This window comes from Mustela nivalis, assembly GCF_964662115.1.
Source record: "Mustela nivalis genome assembly, chromosome: 16".
Classification (NCBI taxonomy): Eukaryota; Metazoa; Chordata; class Mammalia; order Carnivora; family Mustelidae; genus Mustela; species Mustela nivalis.
Window position 1 is genome coordinate 8,503,080 of NC_139035.1, and position 27,963 is coordinate 8,531,042.

General features: G+C 42.1%; 1 protein-coding gene across 2 annotated transcripts in view; it reads right to left on the minus strand.

Moving 5' to 3' along the window:
• AKT3 (AKT serine/threonine kinase 3) overlaps positions 1 to 27,963 on the minus strand; it is a 303,429-nt gene that overhangs the window by 150,933 nt on the left and 124,533 nt on the right. For both annotated transcript variants that reach the window (XM_082702257.1, XM_082702258.1), the window contains one exon: positions 21,079 to 21,204. In XM_082702257.1, coding sequence (XP_082558383.1) covers positions 21,079 to 21,204 — 126 coding nt within the window. The remainder of the gene's footprint in view (positions 1 to 21,078; positions 21,205 to 27,963) is intronic.

Consider the following 27,963-nt stretch of genomic DNA (forward strand, 5'->3'; position numbering starts at 1 on the left):
ACCCTCAGGTCTATCTGAATCCAAATTCCGTGCTCTTCTGGAGAGAATAAACTGCTAGGAAAGTGTCTTAAAGGCTCCGCAGTCATCTGTCCAAGGGATGGGGCAGTCCCCCCCAGCTTCTCCGCCTCCCCACGCCTTCCCAGTGTGTGCTGCTCCTCCCTTCTAGGGCGCCTCTTCTCCTACAAAGAAACCCAGGACATTTTTTCACCTGAGAGGGCCCCAATGTGTTTGCTCCTGGCTCTGAACACAGCCTGGGGTTGGACACGTCTGAGGGTTATCCCCTAGCAGGATCCGGACCCAGGCACTTTCTGTTTCTCCGAGAATGAGGCGCAGAAGGGAAAGAAGTGGGTAGTTAAAAAGGCAGCAGAACCTCTGGGTGCTCTCGCTGCTGGGGCTCACACCCTGCAGCACCAATAAACCTACTAAGATTTTTTGATTATTGATGCTGGAAAAGTAATCGCCAAACTTGCACTGATCTAGCTCCATGTTTCCAGCAGTTTCTGCCTGAAACATCTCCCTGTTACCTAGAGTTCAACATAGTCTTCTCCATCTGAGGAAATAGGAGAAATCTAGGACGTTCTCGCACTGTGTCTCATAACACAACAAACTCTGTAAGCGAGGGGAGTAAGATTGGCCCATTAACACTAGATTGGTCTCCAGATGTTTTTCCCTTTATGATACACATTTCAAATTCTGACATTTAATTACCATAAACTTCATTACTCTGATTCTAACATGGGATATTATTTGTGGACTGAAATCATGACATGTTAAAGTGAACCTCTCCTGACACATTTTTCTTCAATGAACATAGTCACCACAGTTACCACCATGAACCAGAAGTAGACTTTCAGAGCCAACATGCTTCCCATCAGCATTTCTCCATCTTGTCTTGTCCCCCGAATCCTGCCTCTAATTAAACAAACAAAGGAAACACCTCCAGGGTCCTCTGGAACAAATGCTTTCTGCTCCTATTCTGCATACTTGAAATTTCAAGTAAAAATATACTATGGTCGGGGCGCCTGGGTGGCGCAGTGGGTTAAAGCCTCTGCCTTCGGCTCAGGTCATGATCCCAGGGTCCTGGGATCGAGCCCCACATCGGGCTCTCTGCTCCACAGGGAGCCTGCTTCCTCCTCTCTCTCTCTGCCTGCCTCTCTGCCTACTTGTGATCTCAGTCTGTCAAATAAATGAATAAAATCTTAAAAAAATATATACTATGGTCATTGTGGGGCATTAATTAAGATTCGCAATGACAAGGCTTTACTAACAAGAGTTACAAGAGGCATGCAAACATCTAGGGGACTCAAAACGTAGGACTAGGCAAGTCGCTTTTTGGTTTTGTTTTCTGCAGTATGAAAGCCACAGACTCTTTTTTTTTTTTTTTAATTGTGGTAAACAACAACAACCAACCACAAAATATGAAATTTACCACTTTAACCCTTTTCAAATGTACAGTTCTACGGCATTACACACTTTCACAATGTTCTGCAGTCAAGCTGGTTCTGAACTCACTGCTTTATTTATCCTCACTCTTTAAGTCATCTATGCTCACTGTAGAATGAGTCCTAAGCAGGTGTAGCTAAAATGAAAAGAAAATTAACCATCACCCTACCAGACAGGTATAACCACTGTTAATGTTTTAATGTATACTCTTTCAGATCTTTTCTAAGCATTTAAAAAAAAAAATAACTGTGAAACCAGGGGTGCCTGGGTGGCTCAGGTAGTTTACTGTCTGACTCCTGGTTTCTGTTCAGGTCATGATCTCGGGTTGCAAGCCCTGTGTCAAGCTCTGTGCTCAGTGGGGAGTCTGCTTCAAATTCTCTCTCTCTTCCCTTCTGCCCCTTCCACTCCTACTGTCTCTCTCTCTTTCCAAAATAAATAAATAAATCTTAAAAAAAAAAAAAAAAACACGAAACCATAACATATGGGACATATTAGGTAAGTGTTCTCTGCTCATTTGAACCAGTAGACAGTTCCACAAAACACAAATAAGTGAATTATCAGATGTAAACAGGATGACACCTAACCATTATAACATAGTTTGCCATTGGGTACTGAGTTAAAATCTGAAAAACAATCGTAAGCCCCAGTTTTGTTTTAACTAAACAAGAAAAACTAATTTATATTTGAAATATGATGAAAGTGGGATTGGATAGCAAAATTTTACAAGAATCTGACAAGAACATATATCAGATTCCAACTTATCTAAGGACAAAGTCCATGCTCTTTGATTACCTAGTCCTGTGCCTAACACCACTGATCTCAAATGAATAAACATAACTATAGAATGTAGGACAAATTTAGTCATGTAACTAGTGAAATGACACTTCACTGAAGCAATCAGTAGAGGTTTCCAGAAAAGGGGACTTTCCACAAGTCAAACAGCCCTGTCTCTTCACTAAGTGAATTAACCCGAAGTGGGGTGTTGGCAGAGGACACAGAACTCTTCCAGACCAGCTGAGGCTTAAGAGACGCGCCCATCTAATACTCTGTGTGGTCCTTCATGTGTTCTGCTTTAAACAAGACAGCTGTTAAAGATATTTCAGGTGACAAATGGGAAAACCTGAATACAAATTTTTTATTAGATAATATTAAAGATTTCTAAGTTTTTTTTTTTATTTTATTTTTAAAAGATTTTATTTATTTATTTGACAGACAAAGATCACAAGTAGGTGGGGGACTGGGGGGGGGCAGACTTCCCCGCTGAGCAGAGAGCCCGATGCGGGGCTCGATCCCAGGACCCTGAGATCATGACCCGAGCCGAAGGCAGAGGCTTTAACCACTGAGCCACCCGGGCGCTCCAAGGATTTCTAACTTTTATTAGGTGGACAGTGACACTGTAATTGTGTGGGGAAAACTCCTTATTGTTTACAGAGATCTGTACTCAAGGATTCAGGGATGAATGTCTTAATATCCTAATTGACATTAAGTATTTTAACAAAATGACAATGAAGTGCAGGTAATGGATATAGGAGAGTCCCAGCAGCTCTTCTATTTATCTGTATGTTGACATTTCCCATCATAAAAAGTCAAAAATAGAAAACCCCTGCAGGATAATATTAGATTCTTTCTGCAAATACGTACCAAAATAAACTACCAAAAGCTTAAATGGTTGACAGTGGAAAAGGAAACTATTTTTAAAATATAAAATATACAGGAGAATATCTAAAATCAAGCCACTTCTGGTTAATTAAAACTCATTTAATGCACTTGAAACTTCAGAATATTTTGCTGGGGGTTTAAGTTTATAGGACTCACTGCAGGAATAATCAACTTCTTTAGTATTGGCTCTCGTTTACAATTTAAATGCCTTGTGCACCATGTGCTTCTCTCCCTCCCCTAACTGCCCTTGCTACTCTAAGCCACGAGCTACAGTCCTGGCCTCTGTCACCTCTCCCTAACCAATAGCAAGGCTGTGGCCGGGTTCTCTCCTAAAATCCCCTCATCAGATCATCTTTTCCTTTTTCTTGTTTTCATTTCTCTGCTGCACCTGATGTCCTTGGTGCCCTTCCTTCAGGTCTCCCCCCGCCCCTGTGTCCCCCAGGACACTGACACACCTAGTGCACCCATCTCTCTGACCACTCCGGAGTATACTTTCTTAGGATCTCTTCTTCCAACCGAGCTGCTCCCTTAGGCTCGGTGCTTTGTGTTAAACTTTTGTTTTCTGATAATTTTGTCTTGGGAAATTCAGACATTCATTAAGTAGATATTTATTGTGTGCCCACAGCACATCAGGCAACAAGCTAGGCACGGGGGGTAGAGCAGTGAACAAAAGGAAGTCCCTATTTTTCCTAACACTTGGATTTCACTGAGTGGAGGCGTGGTCAAGCAAGAACCAAGCAAACCAATTAATTTATACCAGAGCAGTGCTTATAAGGATTACAAAGAGAAATGAGGCAAAGTTAAAATGACAGCGAGGTTCTACTTTACTACTTTAGAAGGTTCTACTTTAGAAGGCTGAGAAAGGGCTTCTCTTGGTAAAAGAAGGCACCAAGGCAGCCAACTGTGGGAAGAGTGATCCGGCCGGAAGAAGAGAAGTGCAGAGACCCACAGCTGGAAGGAGCCCACAGATCTGTTCGAGAAACAAGGAGTCCCAGGGTGGCTGGAAGAGAAGGTAAGTTCAGGACACGGTAGGAAATGAGGTTAGGAAGATCTTTAATGACTTGGTAAGGGCTGCGGATATAATCCTGGGGAGGTTCTCTTGGGGCTTTGCCTCAAATGTCGCCCGATGTCTGAGGATTCTCAAACCTGAACCTTCCATATGGCAAAGCTGGTGTCTCTCTCCTGAGTTCCCATTATTACCTCATTCTCAACACATCTAAATGGGTTTCGTTTTTGTTTTTTGTCCTTCAAACTGAAAACCACCACACCGATAGTGTTTCTATTCAATTTACTTCTGTATCATTTTCCTAATCACCCAAGAAACACATCATCAGTCATCCTTGACTCTTTTCCAACTCATAGGTAAGCCAGCAACATTGATCTTAACAATTCCTTCATAAATGTCTCCTTCCACTGGTGACAGCCAACCAGACACTTATTACCAAAATCTGGATCCCTGAAATGGCCTCCCGGAGGTCTCCCTTTGCACACCCTCCACTGTGACCAGGGTGTCCCATGTATTACTGGCCTGATTAGCCTTACTCAACTCTTATTCCAAAAATCCTTCTCAAAAATCTACTAGTCTCTGCAAGAGAAAAAAAGCTCAACCCCATTAATCTGACTTTTAAAGCTATTCATAAGCAAGCCAGCATCTTTTTAAAATGTTATTCCTTGCCATTAAAAAACGAGTATACTACCAAAAATAAAACAAACAAAAACAAAAAACAAACAAACAAAAAAACCTAGTAGAATTGAAAAATGAATTCAATAAAGTCACAGGGTATAAAATTAATACGCAGAAATCTGGTGCATTTCTGAACACTAATAATGAAGTAGCAGGTGCACCTGCACCTGGGTGGCTCAGTAGGTTAAGTGTCTGACTCTTGCTTTTGTCTCAGGTCTCATCTCAGGGTCATGAGATCGAGCCCCACATCGGACTCCATGCTGTGTGAAGTCTGCTTCAGATTCTCTCTCCCTCTGCCCTTCCCACTTATGCCCTATCCCTCTCTAAAATAAATAAATAAATCTTCTTTTTTTTTTTTAATGAAGTAGCAGAGAGAGAAATCAACAAAAAATCCCCTTTGTAACTGCACCAAAAATTATGAAATATTGAGGACTCAACTTAACTAACCAAGGAAATGAAAGACCTATACTCCAAGAACTACAAAACACTGAAGAAAGAAGTTGGAGGCAACACAAATAAATAAAAACGATTCCATGCTCATGGATTGGAAAAACAAATATTGTTGAAATGTGCATACTACCCAAAGCAATCTAGAGATTTAACACAACCCCTATCAAAATATCAATAGCAGTTTTCACAGAACTAGAACAAATAATCCTAAAATTTGCATGGATCCACAAAAGACTCCAAGTAGACAAAGCAATCTTGAGAAAGAACAAAGCTGTAGTCATCCAAACAGTATAGTACCAGCACAAAAACAGACACATGTATCAATGGAACAGAGACCCCCGAAATAAAGCCACACTTATTTCATCATTTTATCTGTAACAAAGGATGCTAGACTATCCAGTGGGGGGAAAGACAGTCTCTTCAACAATGGTGCTGGGAAAACTAGAAAGCTACATGCAAAAGGATTAAATTGGACCACTTTCTTATACCACACACAAAAATAAAATGGATGAAAGACCTAAATGTGAGACCCAAAAGCAAAAAATCCTACAAGAGAACACAGGCAGTAATTTCCCTGACATCAGCTGTAGAAACATTTTTGTAGATAGGTCTCCTGAGGCAAGGGAAACAAAAGCACAATTAACCTACTGGGACTAGACCAAAATTAAAAGCTTCTGCACAGCACAGCAAATCATCCACAAAACAAAAAGGCAACCTACTGAACGGGAGGAGATATTTGCAAATGATGTATCCAGAATATATAAAGACCTTACACAACTCAACACCATAAAAACAAATAATCTGATTTTCTTAAATGGGAGAAAGAGGTGAATAAATATTTTTCTGTAGACATCCAGACGGCCAACAGAAACATGAGAAGATGCTCAACGTCACTCATCATCAGGGAAACGCAAACCAAAACTACAATGAGAGACCACCTCACACCTGCCAGAATCAAAAAGACAAGAAATAAATGTTGCTGAGGTTGTGGAGAAAAATGAACTTTTATACATTACTGTAGGGAAGAGAAACTGGTATAGCTATTACAGACAACTGTATGATGGTTCCTAAAAAAATTAAAAATTGAACTACCATATGAATCAGCAATCCCATTCCTGGTTATGTATCCAAAAAATTTACATCTGTTCATTACAGCATGATTTACAGCAGCCAACTTATGGAAACAACCCAACCTCTCCCTGATGGATGAATGGATAACGAAAAAGTGGTGTGTTTAAAAAAAAAAAAAAAAAAAGCCACCCATGATTTCATGGATGAACATGGATGACATTTGAGGGCATTACACTAAGTGAAATAAACCAGAGAGAAAGAGAGACAAATCCTGTATGGAATCACGTGTAGCGTTTAAAACAACAGTTTGCGTACTTTCTCCTGATTCATTCTTTCTATCTCTCTCTCTCTTTCTATCCTACCAATCTACCTACTTCATTACCCCTTAAACATTCCTTGATTCTTCTTTTTTTCAGGGTACAACACAGTGATTCAACAGGTCTGTACGTTATGCTGGGCTCCCCGCAAGCATGGCTATCATCACATACGACGCTGTTACAATACCTTTGACTAGATTCCTGATGGTGCACCGTTCAGTCTGTGACTTACTCATTCTAGAGCTAGAAGCCAGTACCTACCTCCCACTCCCCTTCTCCCATTTTGCCCACTTCCCCCACCCTCCCCTCTGGCAACCATCAGTTTTTGCTCTGTATTTATGGGTCTGCTTCTGCTTTTGCTTGTTTGATTTTAAAAAAAAATCTCCCTGAGTATTCTTGACTTCAGGATTTAATTTACACTGCTTTCCTCGAATGAAACATTCTCCTTCCCTTCTAACTCGATTCTGGTCCCTGTAAATCTCTAAGGATCCAGTCCTTACTCTCTAACCTGAAGATCTAGTGCACTGAACATCTTTATTCCACATGCTGGTACCTGATCACACAGTTGTCCACATCTCCTCAACTAGACGGTAAGCTTCAGCGGGTAGGGGACTTCTGACAGTTCTGTTTTATTCATCACGGCCAGAATTCAAACAAACAAACAAAACTTTTGAAAATATTTCTGATGCAACATAGTTTATCACAACTAATCCTCTTTTTCTTGTAAAAGAATCTTAATATTTTCAAGTTCACAAGCCTTTAGAAACACGAATTTACTTTCTGATCCCTCCCCTGACCCAATCTTACTTATTTCTTCAAAATCTAATGTACAGTTTACTTTACATGTATGTATAAACAAGTCCTGATAACTTCATTTGAAAAAAAGTATTTTAAGCCTAATCAAATCCTTGATTGTACAGCTATAGCTCTAACATGTAAGAGACAGCTTTCTTCCTAAGTAGGAAGGATTCGATTTAGATTATAGAATAGTTAAAAAGGACTTTTCCCTTGAAGAAAAATGAAAAGGTAGGCCTATCTATTCAGAGTAAAGCACAGAATTGTCCAAAACAATAACAACAACAATGAATTTTGGAAGATTATAAACCAACAATCCTACTGACTTCATTAAAAACACGTAAAGAGATAACCAAAGAGTCATTATTACATCTGACCTATCTGGAAAACCCTCTACTTCTTGTAACTTTAAGGAAGAGACAGAGTATCTCTCTGTTTCCATTCAGGAATTCTGACTCCAAATTAAGTTATCCTGACTTTAAAAGGTTTCAATAGCTACCATAAAGATCTCAGCCTCTAGGTCTTACTGTAACACAAAACCATTTCAAACTCGGGTGTAAGTGGTGGGGGCCTCAGGGCAAATGAAGAGCATACTTTGGAATAATCAGTTCATTCGTCTCCTGCAAAATTTAAGGAAAAAAAAAAAATCTCATCTTCACTCTCTTCCCACTTCAGGTCAGCCAGGACACATTCCTTTCCATTACAAATTTCTCCAAAATTTGTTCTTTTTAAAGGACTAAGTACTAAGTCATTATTGTGGTCTATTATCCGCTGCTTCACTACATTAAGATTTTACATGCATTATTTTCTCACTTAATTCTCCCAATAACGTTTCAGAATATTTTCATCATTTCCATTCCACAAATAAGAAAATGAAATCTGTCTCATTTTAAAGTTGCTTGTTCAAAACCATCAAGTCACGACAACTGTAAAATAGGAGTATCTAATCCATATTTTCTAGCTCTAAATCCCTGGCTTGTTGTAGTATGTCACACACTGTTTTAGGACCGTTAGCTACTTACAAGAGAGGAAGTAAAGTTTTATTTCTTAATAACAAGCTTTGTATACTACACTCACTGGTTTTCTGCAATTAAATTGACAGAAACAGGTGACATACAGAGAGTACCGATACCATTTTTCCTCAAAGAAAGCTGACCAAAACTTCCTGGTTAGTATATGCCGTCGGAGTAACTGCGATCAATTGTGAGAAAATTACAGTGACAAGCACCAATCCACTTTGATCATATGATCTACGACAGGGGCCGCTCTAGGTGGTAGATCAACTGGTCAGGAACTAACACCATTTCAGAATTTTTTTATAGAAATTACACTTGAAAAATGTCCCTGTCAGTATTAAATTATTGGTACCCCACTGAGAGCACATTTGGAATATTTATTGGCCAAAATGTTAAAAACCAAACAGGAATTAACATGTAACACGTGTCTGGAGTTTGATATCAGGATTTGTCCAGGCTTGTCAATCTAAGCCAACCCTGTGGATTTCTTAAAATAATCTATCTGTAAGAACCAAGAGCCATTGGTGGGAAAATGAGAAAAACCTAAGTTCCTACGAGCAGAGAAACTGCAAAGAATCCGTGAATTCCGTCAATTATATGGTTTAACAAAATGCTCTACATCCACAGGACAATGGTGAAGCCCAAAGGACACCGGGCATAGCAGGGTGAGGACACCATTTCATAGCACGAAATAATGCTACAAAGAGAGCACTGCGAGTTAAATTTCAATTACTCTATAAGAATATCCTATAGAGACAGAAACTTTAAACTTCATCAGTGAGCTTTGGAAGCAATAACTGTTGCTGGTTGGATGATTCAATTATCATAAACTATTCTGGCATGTTTCAAAAGCATTGCCATTTTAAAACATAAAAAATGTCTAAAAATGCAACCATAGTAATAGATTCTGAGAGCATGGGTTGGGGGGTGAGGGAGAAAGACAATGACAAATTGGTCCAAAAGGACACTGAGACTTCATAGTTGGAAGACTATTGTGCTGACAATTAGTAACAGGAAGCAGAGCACAAAACAAGTGAATGAAAAAAGCTGAACCAGCAATGAAAGACCTTATTATAGGGCAGAAACATTATTGTAATAAAGGGGCAATGTCCTCTCCTCCATGAAACTCTCACACAGCCACCCTAGCCTCTTTTCTCTCTCCCTGCATTTCATTTTTCCATTAGCATCTGCTCGATTGTGTATTATTTCCAACCCAAAAGAACGCCTCCACAGCGGTCCTAAATTCCAAGGCTTCCAGGTCCTTCCCCGCACCCTGGCCCCTGGCCCTGAGCCTCATTTAACGTTGCTCAAATAAATAAATAAATGAGTTTAAATTAACATAAAGATAGGGCGGGGGTGGGGGACCCAGAAAGGCAGTGATTTAGCACAGAACTGCCCAGAGGTCAACAAAACACGTGTCCTTCAAGTCCAATTTGTTGAAAACGCGACGATCGCATGAGTCATACTAAACGACCAGATGATTCTGCCTCTGAAAACCAGGGCTTCTCCTCCGACCTCTGACGCAGCGACAAGGGCAAGGCTGCCTCCCGCAGCCTCGTCCTCCTCCTCGCGCTTCGCTGCCTTACGGAGCGGAGCGCACGCTCTGGAGCTCGGCGTCCCACGCGAGCCGACCGTCGCCGGACGCGGTCCCCGATCGGAGCCGGAACCTCTAGACGCGCGGGGACCCCGCCTTCCCCAGGGCCCGCGCCGGGAATGACGCCCCCGCGGCGGCCGGGACGTGTCAGCGGGGCCGCGGGCGGAGAATCCCGGCTGGACACCGGGAAGCCGTGGCCGGTCGGTCTCCGGATCTACGGCCTCGCGGACGCGTGACCCTGGCAAACCCCCCGAGCGCAGGTCCCCCGCTGCCGCTCCGCACCCCGAACAGCCGTTCGCACACAGGAAGGCAGGGCGCACAGGTGCACCGCAAGAGGTAGTGACCAGTCCGGTCACTTCTCGGAGGACTGTCCCGGGGAACCACTGGGCGCCGCCGAGAGCCGCTGAGGGGCTCGCACGCCCCCGGCACCACCGGCCGGAAGTCGGGGGCCCCGGGGGTGGGGGGCTGCGGGACCCGCCGAGTTCCACGATCAGCTCCTATCAGGTGACCGGCCACCTCGCCTCCCCTGCGAGCCTCTGCCCTCGCCACAGCAGAAGAACGAACCGCTGTGACTTAAACACACCCCTGGACAGCACCGAGTTTCGGGGGCGCGGACTAGACACCCCCGAACACAGCGGTGGTCTCCGAGCCCACAGACGGCTGCGCAGTCCGGCCGGGGCTGGCCCGGCCCAGCGCCCAGATCGCAGCTCCGCCCTGTCCGCTCCAGGGTTCTGGGCAAGTCTCTTCCTTGCCCTAGGTCTTGGTTTCATGATCTCGTTTGTTTGTTTGTTTGTTTAATAACACATTTTTTTAAAGATTTTATTTATTTATTTGACAGACAGAGATCACAAGTAGGCAGAGAGGCAGGCAGAGAGAGAGAGAGAAGCAGGTTCCCTGCTGAGCAGAGAGCCCGATGCGGGACTCGATCCCAGGACCCTGAGATCATGACCTGAGCCGAAGGCAGAGGCTCAACCCACTGAGCCACCCAGGCGCCCGTTTGTTTGGGGTTTTTAAGGTGTTTTTATTTCGTGTCCTCTTGTGACGGCAAAACTTGATCACAAATAAAGCACCGCGTACACAGCAGGCTCTTAACTGTCAATTCTCTTTCCTTGCTTCCTTAAGTCTCTCTTAATTTCCTATGTGTTAATTACAGAATGGCATAAAGCACCAATACAACGGGCATATCCTCAGTTTCTACTCAACAATTTAAAAACAATTTAAAAAGCTCTTTTCTAGAAAATAAAAAATTAAGTTGAAACCTAAATATTAAACACAGAAATCAGGTAGACAGCCACATTGAACTTAACCAAAAATGATCGATAAACGTAATCGGGTCGTCAGTGAGTGCGGTCAGAGCGGTGAGCGCGAAGAATGATTTTTACCCTTCAGAGATGGAAGGGTGTCACGGAGGAAAGCGCTGGCATCAGTAATAAGGAAAAACTGCAGTGCAGGATCCCGAGCACCGCAGGCTGACTGGCGGGTGTGAGCTGCTGCAGGCTCAGGAAATCTTCACCTGGAAGGCTGAGCTAGACGGACCCATCAATGATTAACTCCATGGGAAAGGCGCGCACCAGGGTGTGGATACAGCCCACAGCTGCTTCCGGCACACAGTCTGCAGGCGCTGAGCCTCCCCCCTGCCCCTGCGAGCCTCGTCTCCTCCCCTCCACGTCACCTTACCTCTCACCTCTCCTTTATAGAAGTTAAGGGTTTGTGTTTTTTTCAATAAACAGATAAAAAGGTACCCCTTTTTTAAAGCTCTTGTTTAAAACCTTTCTAGCTGAAGAAGAAACACTGCCATCAGCATGGGATTTTAAAATGGAGTATTTCTCTGCAACAGTAAAATTCTTCTCTACTCTGGTAGAAAGACGATGAGCAGCAATGTTACTACAAGAGGGGCTCGCGCAAGGCCAGGTAAGCTAGCGGGGGAGGCTAGTGCCTGCCTCTGACCCTGAGAAGACACAGTGTCTGGCACGATCCCGGCATTCTGCTACAGATTCAAGTGCCATATTTCTTCCTATCATTTATCCTTCTTCCTCCTTTGATATTTTTCACTCTATACAGGGATAAAAAAATAACATACCATCTGGAGCTTTCATTCATATCTGAGGATTTCATACTCATTTAAATCAACAATAAGAGATTCAGCCGAAGTTTCTGAGAAATAACATTTCAAATTAAGGCTATTCCTGTTACCTGGAATGTACTTCCTCTTTCGAAATCTTACTATTTCTCTAAACAAATCTCAGTTTCCAAGAAGGTCTTCTTGATGACCCTCCCCTTCCCAAGCTCTTCTCGGTGTGTTCACTGTAAAACTTACTTCAGGACTGAACCACGAGGGAGCTCAAAATACCACTTCCGAGAGTTTGGAGCAGATTTTTGCTCCTGTGTGATCAACTCTCCAAAGCTGGGAGCTAACCCAGACCTGTGGATTAGGAAGTGAACACAGGCTTTGGGGTTAGCACTCTGGGAGACACGGGCTACAGTCCTGGCCCTGGCGTTTGCCGGAGAAGCCACCTCAACCAAGCCACGCAACCTCCCTCAGTCTCTGAAGCAGAGAACGTGATACTCACCTCAGAGCGCTGTGAGGATTAAATGAGAGAACGTGTGTGAAAGGGCCTGGCACACGGCAGCACTCCGAGGAAGGTTGGTTTCCTTCCTTATTTTGTTCTTTTTTCCCTCAGTACCTGGTACAATGTTGAGAACACAACAGACCCTCAATGAAAACTTTCTAAATATCTATTAGAACTTGGGTTTCCTAAAAATGGGTTTAAATATTCACTGGGTAACTCCCATGTTTCCAAGTTGTGTTCCTTGAAATCCTATGCACCCAAGGTAGGAAATTTCAAAAACAGTTCAGCGCGTGAGGCTGTCAGTGGGAGGCTGGCTGCCTAGGAAAGAGAGTCAAGGGAGGAGTCAGAGGCAACGTGTTCATCAAGAACAAGTCAGTGAAAATAATTACATGTAGGGTGTTCTTTTATGTAGGTATCTCTGGATAAATGGGAGTTAAATGTTGACTTTAGGACAAGTTGAGAGAGAGAGGGAGGGGAACAGAAAATGGTGGAAGGGAGGGAAGGCGGGAGGAGGAGGAGGAGGGAGGAAGGCTGGCTCCGCCAGGGTCCCCGTTTTCTCCTCACATCTTTTATCGTAAGCTCCTGAAGCCGATCACCGCCCGCCTGCCTTCCTCTAGGAACAAGCCCCACGGCATCCCCCATCTTACAAAAAAGTCTTCCTCTAACGGAAGAGCCAAATTAATTTAAAATTTTCCCCCAATGGGTGGTAACCAAGAGGTCCTCTCAGGACAGTCAAGAAGATACTAGAGGATTTTATTACTTCTACCAAAAAGCAAAAACGACTCCTGACTAGAATAAGGGACCATCCCCCGTGGAAGCTTTGAAGAATTCGGTCTGCATCCATCTCCTCAGAGGCCAGAGCAACGGAGCTGCCCCCACAGCCTCAGTGATCCTTCCTTTCTTGGCCAGGGGCAGCCACAGGCATGGTTTGGGGTCCAGCTCATGGGGCTTAGTCACAAGAGCTAGGCTTTACAGATCAAAGTCATTGACATTAAATGAAACTGGGGTTTTTCCCCCCAGCCAACAATAGCGGCTATCCTCAACTGCTAGAGAGGGCTGCAAACGGCTTCTACCTCAGACTTCTAATGATCTTTAAAGAAAACCCAACCAAGGAAGCTTCCTTCCCATTCCAGTGGAATTTAGCTGGAGAGAGAAGAATGGATGCCATCTAATTCAACAGAGCAAAAGTATTAAGCATCTCCCAACCTCCATAAATAGTTTTATTTGCACAATGTTTCATAATTCAGAGTGTGCTCACATACAGCATCTCGTTAATTTTTTTTAACAGCATCTCAGTTAATCCTCACCATAATCCCAAGAAGTAGGCATTATTAACCTTCATGTTCAAAGATGACAAAAATGAATTTCAGAGAAGTTACGTGATTTGCCCAGGGTCACACACTTGTAAAGCAGCAGAACCAAGACTCAAACTCAGGTCTTTTGGCTCCAAGTCAGATGAACTTCTGGCATATAGCTCTCAAAGCTAAACTTTTAGGAAATTTTTAAATGAGCATACACATTGTGCTCTAGAAATTTATCACTCCCGTTTTCTACATAAGCTCCCCATCCCTGCAACTAATTTATATTCTGACAAATGAGGCTTTGAAGGTAAAGCCCCAACCATAGATTTAGCTTCCCGTCAGTCAGGGAAGGGGGTGAGAGAGAGCTCAGGGATGCTGCCAGGGAAGCCAGGGGCTCTAACAGATGTCTGACCAGGTCACTGACACTGTTCTAATGAAGGAAGTACTACGGCAGTGAGATTATCTAATAGGAAACTCACATGAAACACATGTAAATTTATGTTTCTAAAGGACACAGAACTGATGAAATCGTTCAGAGATGCAGAGGGTCGCTCTCACACCTAGCAGCTGGATTTGAAACCCTGGACTCCACAGCCCGATCCATGAAAACAGGATTCTATGGGAGTGTTTTTTCGTTGTTTTTTTTTGCACACTTGCTGTATAATACCAAAAAAAGGGAGGAAAGAAGAGAAATTCTATGGAAATTTTTTCCTTGTCGTATTAGGTGTGGTTTGAATGAGAGGAAGACAATATGTGACTAATCATGGCATTCTTATTCTTCGTAATTGTCTAAAAATGATCTCCCTTTAAAATGATTTTTAAAAAGGTTTTTTCCCCATTCCCGACTCTAAATTTGGTTTATGGGTTAAAATTTGCAAATAAATGAATACAGTACCACCCATAAAAATGAAAGATAGGAGGAAAATCTGACTGCAATTACACTAATTCACTGTATGATCAATTTTTAAGTAAGGCATCAATTCCATACAGTGAGACGCTGCTATTACCAGACATAACTTTCTGTTTGCCTAAAAATCTGATCTCATTTTGGGGTGGGGTGGGGTGGGGTGGGGAGAGCACCACATCTTCCAGCAGTCAAGTACATGAAATTGTTTAAAAATCACCGAAAACAAAAACGAGGTTAAGAACTTCATATATAATTCAACCTAACAGAATGTAGCAATGTATGTCAAAAAGGAAAGGTATGGAACATTACAGAGTAAGAGAAAAAACAAGGAATACGGAAAACATACAGAATAGAAACACAGTTAAGATTTGGGCAAGTGTTTAATTGCTGGTACACAATAATAGTAAAAAAATACAGTGGCATCTGGGTGACTCAGTCAGTTAAGACACTGACTCTGACTCAGAACATGATCTCAGGGTCATAGGAGTGAGCCTCTAGTAGGACTCCATATTCAGCGAGGAGTCTGCTTAAGATTCTCTTTCTCTCCCTCTGCTCACATGTGCACACAACTGTGTGTAAAATATTAAAAAAAAAAAAAAAAAAAAAAAGCAATTCATCTCCCTATTGTGAAAAAGGGAGAAATTTGGGATTTTTCTGAGTAAGGAGATGATACCTGCAGAAGAACTTTTCTTTGGAAGATGAATCTATCCTATGCATTGCTTTCAAATACTCCAGAGAGGAGAATATGTAGAGGCAAGTCTACATGAGTTAGTCTCATGACCGTCAAAATAGCCCAGGTAGGAACTGATGAAGAACTGAACCAAGATGGTGCTAGGGAGTGAGACCGCACAGGAAGGAAAACAAGACAAACACTTTGCTGGCCGGCAGACTCATGGAGGGAAAGGCACGGTGTGCCTGCGGATGTATCCCTTGTATTATAAGCAGGTAGGTTCCTTTTTTGTTTTTATCAAATACTAATTTGGACACCTCATGCTTAAGAGCCTCCAATAGTTTCCAACTGGTTTCCACTAAAAACATCAGAGTGGTATTCAAGACCTTTTCCAATCTGATCACAAGAAATCTAATCTTGTTTTTTCTCCAACATAAATTCTCTATCTTCCCAGGATATTGTCTATTCTATTCACAAAATAAGCTAGTCACTAATTCCAGACTTCATATGCTTATGTTAACCTTACTGTGAATGTCCACCTTCTTCCAAAATCTTAAATACCACCCATCCTTCAGTGCTCCTGTTAAACTCCCCTAGTCACCCTAGCTTCCCTTGATCTATTCCCTCAACTTCTACAGCCATTTATTTTCTACAAAATTCATTCTGGCAACAGAGCTCATCTCTCCTCCCGCTGCCGTGTGTTCTCTGTGTACGTCTTCCAGAGTCAATGACAAATGCTCCTTTTAGTGTCTAGTGTGGTTCTAATGGTCTGTAAACCCCTTAAAAGTGACCAATTCTGATCTCTTGTAATCCTTTTTTTTCTTGTAATCCTTCTACATTTATATACTGTAGAGTTATCCTAGATTTATAAGGTTGTTATTCTAGGTTGTATTATACTTTATATAAGACTAAGAATCAAGCCACAAGAACTCTATGCCACGAGCATGAGTGAAAGCATTAGTTGAAACCAAGCGATTTTTCTACATATTTAAAAATCTGCATCCAATATTTATTCAGAGGTAAAAAACGGTTTTTTTGGTAGGTTTAAATCCCCAAATTTCCTTACTTTCTTACAAAGAGAAGAAGAAAAATGGGCTAGTGCGTAAACATTTCATTTCACTTTTAAAAACTGGCTGAAGAAATGTAGACCGACCTATTTTTTGGAAAAGGACTGCAGAAAGGTATCAGAGAGGAAAGAGATATCCTCAGAGTGGGACAAAATTTGCAGCATTGAAAAGGTGGGATTCGAGGGATTCGTGCTGCTCAGGACCCACGCTGGCTGGCGCCTCCCCTGCCCCCGCAGATAGTAAAAGGAAGTAGATCAAAAGTAGGATGAGCCCCAAGACATATGGACAGATCTTCAAGTTCTTGGCTGAGAAACTGTTTTACTTTGGAGTTGGGGGGTCACTGTCAAAATGTTTGAGACCACCGACTCCTGAGTAGACCAGGAGTCCTGGTCATCTCAGTCTATAGTGAGTACCTGGCCAGATCATAATTCTGATTAGAGATGCACTCTGCTGGAAAACGATTACTACTCCTGACATTCCTCGGCACGCCCTTTAGAAGTTACCTGCCCGTACATTCGTATTTGATCCACCCACAGAAGGATGAAGATCAAAGATTTTTATCCACATTTCACAGGGCCTGGAGAGTTTACGTTCTGCAGGCCAACGGATATCTAGCAATTTAAAGTATTGGAACTCTGACCCAAATCAGATCTTTAATCCAGAGAAAACAGTCCAGAATGGGGGTGGGGGAGGGAAATAAAATGTAAATGACAGGAGAGAAATTGGAATTCCAACCTTGATACCTGGCTACCACTCCCTCGTAAAGCAACCTTAACCAAATCACTAAATTTCTAACAGCCTCCTCTTTCTCATCTAAAACAGGAAAAATCTGGGCTTCATGTTTTCAGACATTCATTCAAAAATGGCTATTAAGCCCTAAAATACGCAGGTACTAGGAGATATAAAGTAAATAACAGCAGGCTCTTTACCCCAAAATTGGTAGATGAGATACAACACATGAACAAATAACCTGAAAACAATGTGGTAACAACAAAAGAGAACAGGGTTGTGAAGGGCAGGGAGGACTGATGTAGCAAGGAATGAGGCTGGGAATTTAAACCTGAATTAATCCCTAAAGGATGCAAACAAATCATCCAGACAAATAGAGGACAGAAGAACAGTCCAGTGAGAGGGAACAGCATAAACAGTCTCAGAGTAGAAGTGCGACCTGCAGCAGAGGACACAAGAGGCAAGAGTTGAAAGCACAGGTCAGACTGAGGGGACGCCCGCAGGACACACGGAGGAAGCTGGACTTCCTCCAGCGGGCAGTGGAGATCCGGGCGATGCAGAGTCAAACGGATGTGTACAAGGGTCACTGTGACAGTCATGAGAGGTAGTGGTGCACGCGGTAGAACCTAGAGGTAGTGTATCGGGCTACGTATCTCTGATGGAGACGGTGAGTGCTTGCGCCAGGGTGATTATGAGAAAGGGTGCACAGAAGTTCCAAAACTGAGAAGCTAAATCAGTAGAGACCAATGAACTGAGAATAGGGTGACAATGGGGGCGGCAGGCATGGAAGGGTCCAGGCTTCTGCTCAAGACAGAACTGGTGTGCCCATATAGAGAGAACTGGTGAGATTATCTTGAATTCCACTTAGGATAGGTTGAGGCCCAGTAATACCCGGGTGAGATGTCCAGCACCCGGCTGAATATATACCCTGGTGCCCTGAAGTCACGTCTCATATGAAACCTTTCAAGGCCAGGTGACACCCCCCCCCACCCCAGGGAGAGGGAACAAAATGAGAAGCATCCTTGGCCAGAACCCACGGAGATACCAAAATCCACCCAACAGACAAATGAAGAACAGCAGGAGAGAGAGACCTCCCAGAACACAACAGGAGAGGTCATGCCAAGAGAGAAGTGGGGCCTAACGGCATGAAACGCAGCCCACGGTGCTGACCCAGGAAAAGAACAACTGAAAAGTGCCTGCTCGTCTGAGCAGCTAGGTGGTCACTGGAGAACTACAGAGACTGGTTTCGATCAAGTGACTGAGAAAGAAAGCGAGACGACAGTGGATTCCAGAAACAAGGAGTGTATACCTATCTTTTGGAGAACTTTAGATCAGAAAGGAAGGAAGGAATCTGAAATTCAGTGAAGACTGGAAAGAGGGATCCCAAGTCCCGCTGGTTCTCCTACTTCATTTCTTCAGATGGATAAAAAAGCCTATTTTGGTCAAATTACAGTAAAACCTACATACATTAAATTTGAAGTAATATTTTTAATTATAAGGAAAAATAGGGAACTCCTGTAACTCTCAGTGGAATATATGTATATAACATTTCCCAACATCCATTAGAAATATGCAGTAAAATCATCTCTTTTTTTCACTTACTCAAGGGGACTAGGGCCAGAGGGGAACCTGCTGGCCAAGTAACCCTTCCTTGCTCCAACTCTTCCTTCTCTTAATGTCTCATGAGAACATTCTTTGTCCCCCTCAGCCTGGAATATCCTTCTTCCCGCTTAACCCCCATTCGCTCTCAGGGGCCCGCTCAAACTGCCCCTCCCAGAACCACAGCACGTAGGAGATAAAAGAGCCTTGAAGTTCATTACATCCGAGTGTTCCCATGATGCTGAGTGCTTCAGAGAATGACCCGTCCACGGTCATACTCATGCCTTGTGGCAAAGCTGAACTTGGCACGACTTCTTCAACCAGCGTCCATTCACTACTTGTCATTTCTGCACGTCAGTTTAAGACCACAGTAGGTCAAGTCTTAAGAACCATTAATCTTAAACAGTTTATCTGGTGTAAGACCCGTGTTAACACACTTCTGAAAACGAAGAAGCTGGTCTACAACTTCCACTTGTTCATTTGAGTCAATTACCTACAATTACTTGACGATAGAAGCAAAGATTACAGATGTCGACTAATATTTATTTCATGGCTAGGCTGACTGTCAGTCACTAAGCAGGATCTCTCCCCAAGAGTGCAGCATTTATTCCAGCCTCTGCCAGTGGAAGTGTGGGAGCAGATGTTGGCAGACTGTGACATACAGTATGTCTTTAAAACTTGTTGGGGTGTGAAATTTCATAAGGTCAAAAAATGCTGCATTTTGATCAGCAGATACAGGAGTTCTGTACTTTTATAAATTATTTCAGACAACCAATACCATTTGCTAGGAAAATAGAGAAACTAAGAAACTGCAGTGGCTTTATGTCGGAAATAATGTGTGCTGTTAGTGTCTTAAAAGCCAATTTCTAGCACTTTAAAGCCAATGCTCACCCACGACATCTCTAGAATGAAAATGTGCTCTTAAGTCAATACAAAATACAAGACATTATTTCAATTGACAACAGAGTTTTAAAAATCATTTTCTACTAAAAGAAAGTCATAATAACTTCTGAGTATTCTGGGGGGAGGGAGAGGGAATGGTTTCCTTCAACTGATACGTGCGTATCAAGTGTTCTCACTTCCTAAAAAATGAAATCCCTACATAAGATTCCATTTATAGAAACAGAGAGGTGTCTGGGTTTGTTTGTTTGTTTTTTAAGTTAGTGTTCTTGCCACTCAACTCATTTCACAAACCCTTTGATTTATTGCTTTATCTTATTCTTTAAAAAAAAATTAAAAGATGGTATCCATAAAAAAGGCTGGGGCTCTATCCAATTTTAAAATGACTTTTATAACATTCAAGGACTTTTGCTATCTTGCATTTCTTTGTTGCTACTTTTTGATTTTTTTTTTTTTTTTTTTTTTTGCTTCATTCTTCACCTTCCTCTCTGTTTCAGATGTCACTGGACAGAAAACAACATACAACCAAAATCAAAATTGAGAATGATGTCTGGCTAAAGATTTCATCTCAATGGTACAGACTTCAGCTCTTATGCAAGTTTATTTTAACCTAATGTAACTTTTTCAAATGCTTTATTTCCGAATTAACAGCCAACAACACTTCCGTTGAGTAATCAGTAATACAGCTAGCCCGGAGAGCCTGGTCATCACACGGCAAGGGGAACTGTTGCCAAAATCACCAGCAGCAGCATCTTTCAGTTTATTCTGGGCTTATGGTCAAAAAAATATACAATTCCTAAAAAAATTTTCACTACAAACATTTTTCTTAGATACTTGTAAGGAAGAAAACTTGAACTTCGAACATAAAATCTCCCCAGAAGATAATTTCTCGAGTAAATCACTTGTTTCTCATCCTATGAACAACTGAAAAGAGCTAAGATCCTGACAGGAAACCAGTTAGAAATGTACCAGGTCCTGCAACAATCTTAACAACCAAGTTCACTTAGCAACAGAGTTCAAAGGTTCCTGTTTACATTTTATAATGAAAAACTTGAGGTACATATTTGGGGAATTGTATTTATCACATTTAAGTTCTATATTCAACCATATTGTCTTATATAAGACCATATATCATCAATAATCGCTATGCTAAGGAACTGAAATTGTATCAAAGCTGAAAATTTCCCTGAACTTAAATACAAACCTAAACTTTTTCATAGGCTTCTCCTATATCGTAAGATAGCTGGCACATGACGTCAAAAATATAGATAAATACAAGGTGAATCAACAATTGTAAGGAACTTACTTGCCACTGAAAAGTTGTTGAGGGGATAAGGTAAATCCACATCTTGAGGTTTCTCTTTATATCCTATGAATGAGCCATCTGTCTTCAAAAGGAAATATCTTGGCCTCCAGTTTTTTATATATTCTCCTACATGAGGAAAGCATGCATGTTAATGCTGGGGGAAAAAAATGAACAGCAGCTTTTATGTGAAAAATAAATTATGGTACAATATATGTCCCACAACACTGGCCTCCAAAAATTTAGTTAGGCAATTTTCTTTTAACTTAGCTTACAAAAGAAAATACATAAGCCTGCAATTAAGATTCAATAAAAACTCAAACATGTTTTGTTTTTAATGATTTCACACTTTGATAATTCATTTGCACCATTATTTCTTCAGAGAATCATTCATCTGAGTACACATTTTGTTCAGATTTTCATTTTATCAGATGGTTGTTAGAGCATATTTCAACCATTTTAAAAAGCCTTGGTAAATCATCCACACACAGTATCAAGAAATTTCGATGAAAAACACTTATCATAAGGAGGAACATGAAATAGATGTTTATCTTCCAAGTACTACTGACTAATTGTGTCATTTTTTAAGAAGAAAGGGGGTAAAGTCTGTTTTCATTGTTAAATCTTGATCATAACTTGTTTAAACAACATTTTATTGTTCTGAATAGGGAAATTATCTTCTGTACAATGCTGTAAATAAGTCAAGGAAATGAAAGAACATGAGTTAACAGAGCTTAAAAACCACACACACACTCACACCAACAGGAATAACTGTAAGAACACACGGTACAAGGCCAAGCACGTAACAGCCAATAAATGTGTATGTATCACATTTTGATAAAAGCCATCATCTAGCTACCAGATGTTTTTAGCAACCAAATCACAAGTTGCGTACCTAAGAAGGGACTCATCCGAATTTTAAGAAAGAGAGGTGCCCCGTGACACCGTAAGGTACGGAAGGCTCTCTGGTCTCGTAATCGTCAGTTCTCTACTGGGTATTTCTACCTGGTTCTTCGAACTCAAATGCCGAATCACAGTCCCTCAAGAAACTGAATCCAGTTCCACTTTCCAACAAGCCAGCTTCTTCCCTGGACCTCAGTTACCCAACTCGAGCTAACGCGGGGCCGGTTCCCTCTTCAGCTAGGCCAGCACTGCCTTCACAATCTCTCATTTAGCCCAACCCAAACGGGGCCCTCACACCTGGCCTGCTGTTGTGCTGCTCATGCCCCCTGTCCTGCTATGCCCCCACTCCTTCCTCACACATCCATCCCCTCCAGATTAACCCTCTGTGTGTACCACTTTTGATTTCCAGCGCTTTTCTGCTCAAAAATACTGACTCCCTCCCATTCAAGTCTTTTAACATAAAACATAAGCTCCTCCGTATCATAATCTCACCCCAACATACATTTCAGATGTGGGGTGCACCTCTGGATCTGCCATTCTTAAGCTCCTTACCTCCCACACCTCCTTACACTCTTAAGCCACCGCCGCCAACTCCAACGATCTATTTAGGTAGATTACATCTATGTTTACTGCTTTAGGAACGGAAAAGAACACTTAAATGCCTTTATTACTTCTTTTAAAAATAACAATAAACTCATTACATGTAACATAACTAACATATTTTTATGAAAATAATTATATTTTCTAAAATAAACAAACAAAAACTCAGCAAGAGAGCACAACTTCTTTCCATTTAAAAAAATCTCTTTGATGTTTGGCTTCACAGAAGATAGCCAGGTTCTCATACCTGCTTCTGTATTCAGTCTACCGTGGTGGGTTGTTTTGGTTTAAAATACAGGAAAGAGAGCTGGCTCAACAGGTGCACAGCCGGAAAGGGCAGGGGTATTCAGACAGTTATGAGTCTTTCTTTGACGTTTTCTGAAAGGTCAACTGCAGTGTGCAATTTGAAAGCATGTCAAGGAACCTGCTGTTACGTGAAGAGCTGCTGGTCTCTATTACACACTGCATGAATCGTTTAGACGCTGTGCATGATTGTGCAACATCACACATGGGTGCTTTAGGAAACACCGCTCCACTGAGTCATACTGATCTTCCAAGTCTTGATACATTTCGCTGGTCAAGTATCATCAGAAAAGTAAGCACTGGGAAGCCACGAAGCTCAAAATGGCAGACAGGTTCTAATTTTTGTTTCAAAACTTGATTTTCCCCAGTGGTCCTAAGTTCTGTCACTTCTTTTTCCTTGCGATGATGCACTCCAAGGGCCCACCCCAGTGCTTACCACTGGAGAGATGCTGAGTAGTCATCTACCAAGTGACGGAACACATGAAAGAGATGTGCTTCATCCCAGCACAGAAGAGGCACTTACAGGGAAAGAAAAAGGAAACCTGACTCCCCTCCTCACTTCACTTTACTGAAAATATATGGTCTTGATATTAATAAACACACGCCAAATTTGTAAAACCACAATGTTAAATTCACAGTTCCCATCTCAAAGATGAAGCAAGTTCCTTGATTGTACTTATTTTATTTTCCCATTTTTACTTATGGACTCCTATATAAAATTTAAAATCACTAGGTATCAAATCTCCAATTAGTAATATCGTATTTAGATTCCAAACGCTCCTGCAAACAACAGAAGATTCATACCAACGTAAGATGCTCCAAGTCTATCGAGCAAAAAAATAAGTACTAGTTTATTAAGTTTAAGAAAGATAAAATAAAAGAAATTCATCTAAAAATTTAAAAGAAGAAAAATAGGATAGCATTGTTTCTTATTTTATGAAAGTACTGAAAACATATATTCAAGAAATATGAAATTAAAAGAAATAAACATCAAATTTTCATTTCTAAGAATAACTTCCTGTCAGCCTCTAATGTTGTCATGCTCAGTTGAAAGACACGAAATACCATCACGTGAATCTTCTATATTTTTTGTAAAACAGATCTTAGGAAATTTAGAATATTTTATGTGGTCTATAGTAAGGCTTCTGGTTGCCAAAAAGGTCTTCTAAAAATAAATTTTTATGTATCCCTGACATATAATACGTTATACCAAGACAATGCAGGAGTCATTCACAATCAGGAAGAAAGTCGGAAAGTCAAAATCTACATTGTTGGTAAAAATTAAAATTATTATTTCTTACAAATTTTGATTAATAATTTTGAGTTGACTCAGTTAAATCAGTCAACAATCGGACTGTCACAGAAAGCTAACAGTGGATCCCCGACTTTCTCAAGACTCTCGATTTTTTATTGTTTATAATACAAATGGACTTCCCAAGAAGAAGTTCAGAGCACATCTACTTATTTATTTGCTCTGGGTCCCAGAGACACAGTATTGGACGTAAAAATGAAAAACACAAGAATTCAAACTCTTGGACTTCCTATTCCAGTATGACACCAGGTTTCAGGCGCCTCCTAAAATTCAGAGAAGGCTTCAGAATACTTCCTGAAAGCAGATTCTTTTTTTATAGGTTCCCAGGAACATTCTCAAGTCAAGCTCATATAATAGCATAATGTGCTGGCCTAATTAAATATTTATTTTCTAGTTCCAAAAGTGGAACTGAGAAGGGATTCTTTTTCTGCCAAAGAACCGGGCCTTCCCAAGGACACAAATTCACAAGGTAGGGAATAAAGCAAAAAAGCAAGCTTTACTGCCACCTACTAGGCCCAGAGCAAAAGAAGATGATTCCTAGCTCCAAAGAGTAGAAAAAGTCAGAGCTTTCCAGGATACCACGGCAGGCCTCCGGGCACACTGATGGCAAAGCACAATTGTTCCCGTTGCCTCGGGGACCTTGTCCAGCGGGTCATGACAAAGGACCCCAACAGTCTCCTCACTGACTCAGTAGCTGAGGCCGAGAGCGTCTAGATGAGAAACATGTTCTCAGGCCATTCCAAAAATATGGCCCAAAAGTCCATGCTTTTATGGGGCTAAGTGCTCGGAACAAAGGTGCCCTCTCTGCCACCCATCCTTCTGAGAGAGACTGCTAAAAGTCAATCGCATCCTGTACTTTAAACATAGCATTTACACCTAAATATACACAAGCTGTATTAAAACCAAGCTGTACCATACTTTGGTATTTATAGCCCATAGGTTTCAACTAATTTAAGAAGCGGTTTGTCGTAACGGGGCAAAAGTCTTGTTTAAAAAAGCAGCTGCATTTGTGGGGCACCGATTCAACATTTCTACGTGTATCAGAATAAGCCTGCAGCGAGGACCTCAGCCACGCGTGGACGGGGTTTCCAGCACAGTCTCTTCCCCACTTTCCACCTGCCTTCATGAAGGACGCTGTCCATTCTGGCTCACGCTCCTTGGCTGCAGGCTTGATGCGTTGCCGAAGTACCTGCGCTTTGATACTGGAAACAGCGTTGTTTCCCAACAGGAAGCCCGATATTTTGGCTTCTGTAGTGAGCTGAATGGTGACCCCGTCAAAAGATTATGTACCCACCCCAATCCCTGGGACCTGGGAGTACCTAAGATGGCCAAAGGAGTGATGAAGTGAAGGATTTTGACAAGAGGGGCTTATCCTGGACGATCTGGGTGAGCCAAATCCAATCACAAACACCCCCGAACGCGTGAGGCTGGGGGGCTGGGACACACGGAGAGGAGGCGGCCACGGGACCAGGGCGGCACCACCGGCCGGCCCACACCTGCGGACACCAGGAGCTGGGAAGGCAAGGAACAGATTCTCCTCTGAAGCCTCCGGAGGGCGTCTGACCCTGGCTCTAACTTCCGGTGTCCAGAATCCCGAGAGACTCTGTCACTGTCTTTTGTTGCAAACCACCCAATTTGCTGGAATTTGTTACGGCGGCCCTAGAAAACTTCATGCGGTTCCTTAGCACTCTAACCGAAGGCTTGTTTACAGAACCAAAAAGAAAACCAAACAAAACAAAACTTTATTGATTAAGTTCTTGGCATCAGTGGTATAGAGACACTTAGCTAATACCTTACAAACGCAAAGAAAAAATTCCATCTCACTCTTAATCAACAGGACAGAATCCTATTTGTCAAATGTGGGGTTACAAGAGGCTGTTTACTAGAGGTCACAGTTTCACTTGGTTTTAATGACTTCAGATTCTGGACTTTTGCCAACTTTCTTACTTTACTTGATAATTTATTTTCTGTAAGCTCTTCAAACAACTAAATAAAAAACCTCAGTGTTTTTGAGTGGATGTTGGCCACAGAGAACATTCTTGATTTCCCCAGCTGAGTACAAATAATATTTAGGATCTCAGGCTTAATCTTTAATGACAACCTCAGATGGGAGATGGTACAAGTTTAAATTCACCCTCACTTTGCACCTAAATATTTTGACGGCGTCTTCCAGTGGATCATCATTATTAGCGATAAGCATTCGACTCGGGGTTACCCCCTGGAAGCTGACAGTGCTCATTTCCTACCATTCACCTAATTTCGAATTCCATTTGTATTCGGTAATCCTCCCCTGCTGCAGAGTATTTCACGGATACTTCGCTGAGAATCACACTTCCAGCTCCTGCCTCGGAACTTTTTGATGACTTCCACTTTGAAAAGGTGCAAATGTACGTCTAAGGACTGAGCACAGATTGGTGAAAACATTCCAATGGTCTTATATCTCGAATAACCGGGACGGGCCTGGATTTGCTCAGAGAGACACGTGGAGAAAAGATCCTCAGAAATGACCCAGCCTGTACCCCCATAAGTGAATAGTGCTGAGGATTTGATTCACGCATTCATGCACTTGTACGGCACGGTTGTGTTCTAGAACCTGGTTCCAACTCTGACTTCGCGAGAAGTAGACGATGAGCTGCGCAGTCCAGAACGTACAGGCTGAGAACGCACAGAAAGACTCCCTCATCTACTGGAGGCCTCGCCTCCACGGGCACGGGCGCATTGAGGGGGAAAAACCAAGATGTTATCAAAATAGATATAGATAGAAACCAATTGAAAAGAAGTCTGTACAAGCATAGCACTGTTTTTCACAAATCCTACACATTGATCATATGGAATTTAATTAGACAAAACGCTTAAGCGTCATTTTTAAAATAAGCTACTTCCCTAGGATAAAATTCGAGGAAAATGAATGATGCTGGTTCCCAACAGCTGTACTGCGAACAAACTGAAATTCTGATTTCTCTGAGATACAGGAGACGCAGCTTTTGAAATTACTAACAACCCCTCACACGGGCGGTCACACAGGCTTCCCAAGCTCATCACTCCAGGAGGAAGGGGCGAGAGCACGTCGGGAAGGACGCACCACCGTCTCATCATAAAGCCGAAACAACCCGAAGCTCAGCTTTCCTGAGAATACGTATTCCTTGTATTTTACATCAGTGTTTAATCACAATCCCCAATGAGATATATTATTATTCGCCTTTGTCATCTCAGAGGGGAAAATGAGTAATATCGACATCTGCTTTGTCTGTTAATAGCAAGTGACCTCTTTACACCTTCGTCCTTTGCAGGGGGGAGAGCCAACAGGATTTACACAAGCAAGCAAAAGGCCATTTTAACAAGGCAGTATGGCATGTGGGTTATATTTTCAGAAAAAAAGAAACCCGACATAAGACAAATGCTATGTTCTATAATAAAAGTCACAACAGACAGTCATGGTCACTACGGGATCAAGAAACTACTCCAGTGGGGCCTCAGTTCTTACCCGGCTCCGCCTCACCATTCAGGTGCTCTAGGCAGGACAACATAATGCTTGGGGAGGGGAGCCTGCAGTGGGGTCGGAATCCTGGCTCCTCCACTTCACGGCTGTAGGAACATGAAGCTCTCTACTCCCAGCCTCCTGATCTGAAACCTGAGAAGCATAAAAGCACCAACCAGAAGGACAGGACTTGAAAGCACTCACCTGAGTGTAGCATGAGTTGGATTTTGTTGTTGTGAAATGGAACCACTGTATTCATGGCACTAACATTTATAGCTCATCCCCAGCCCTG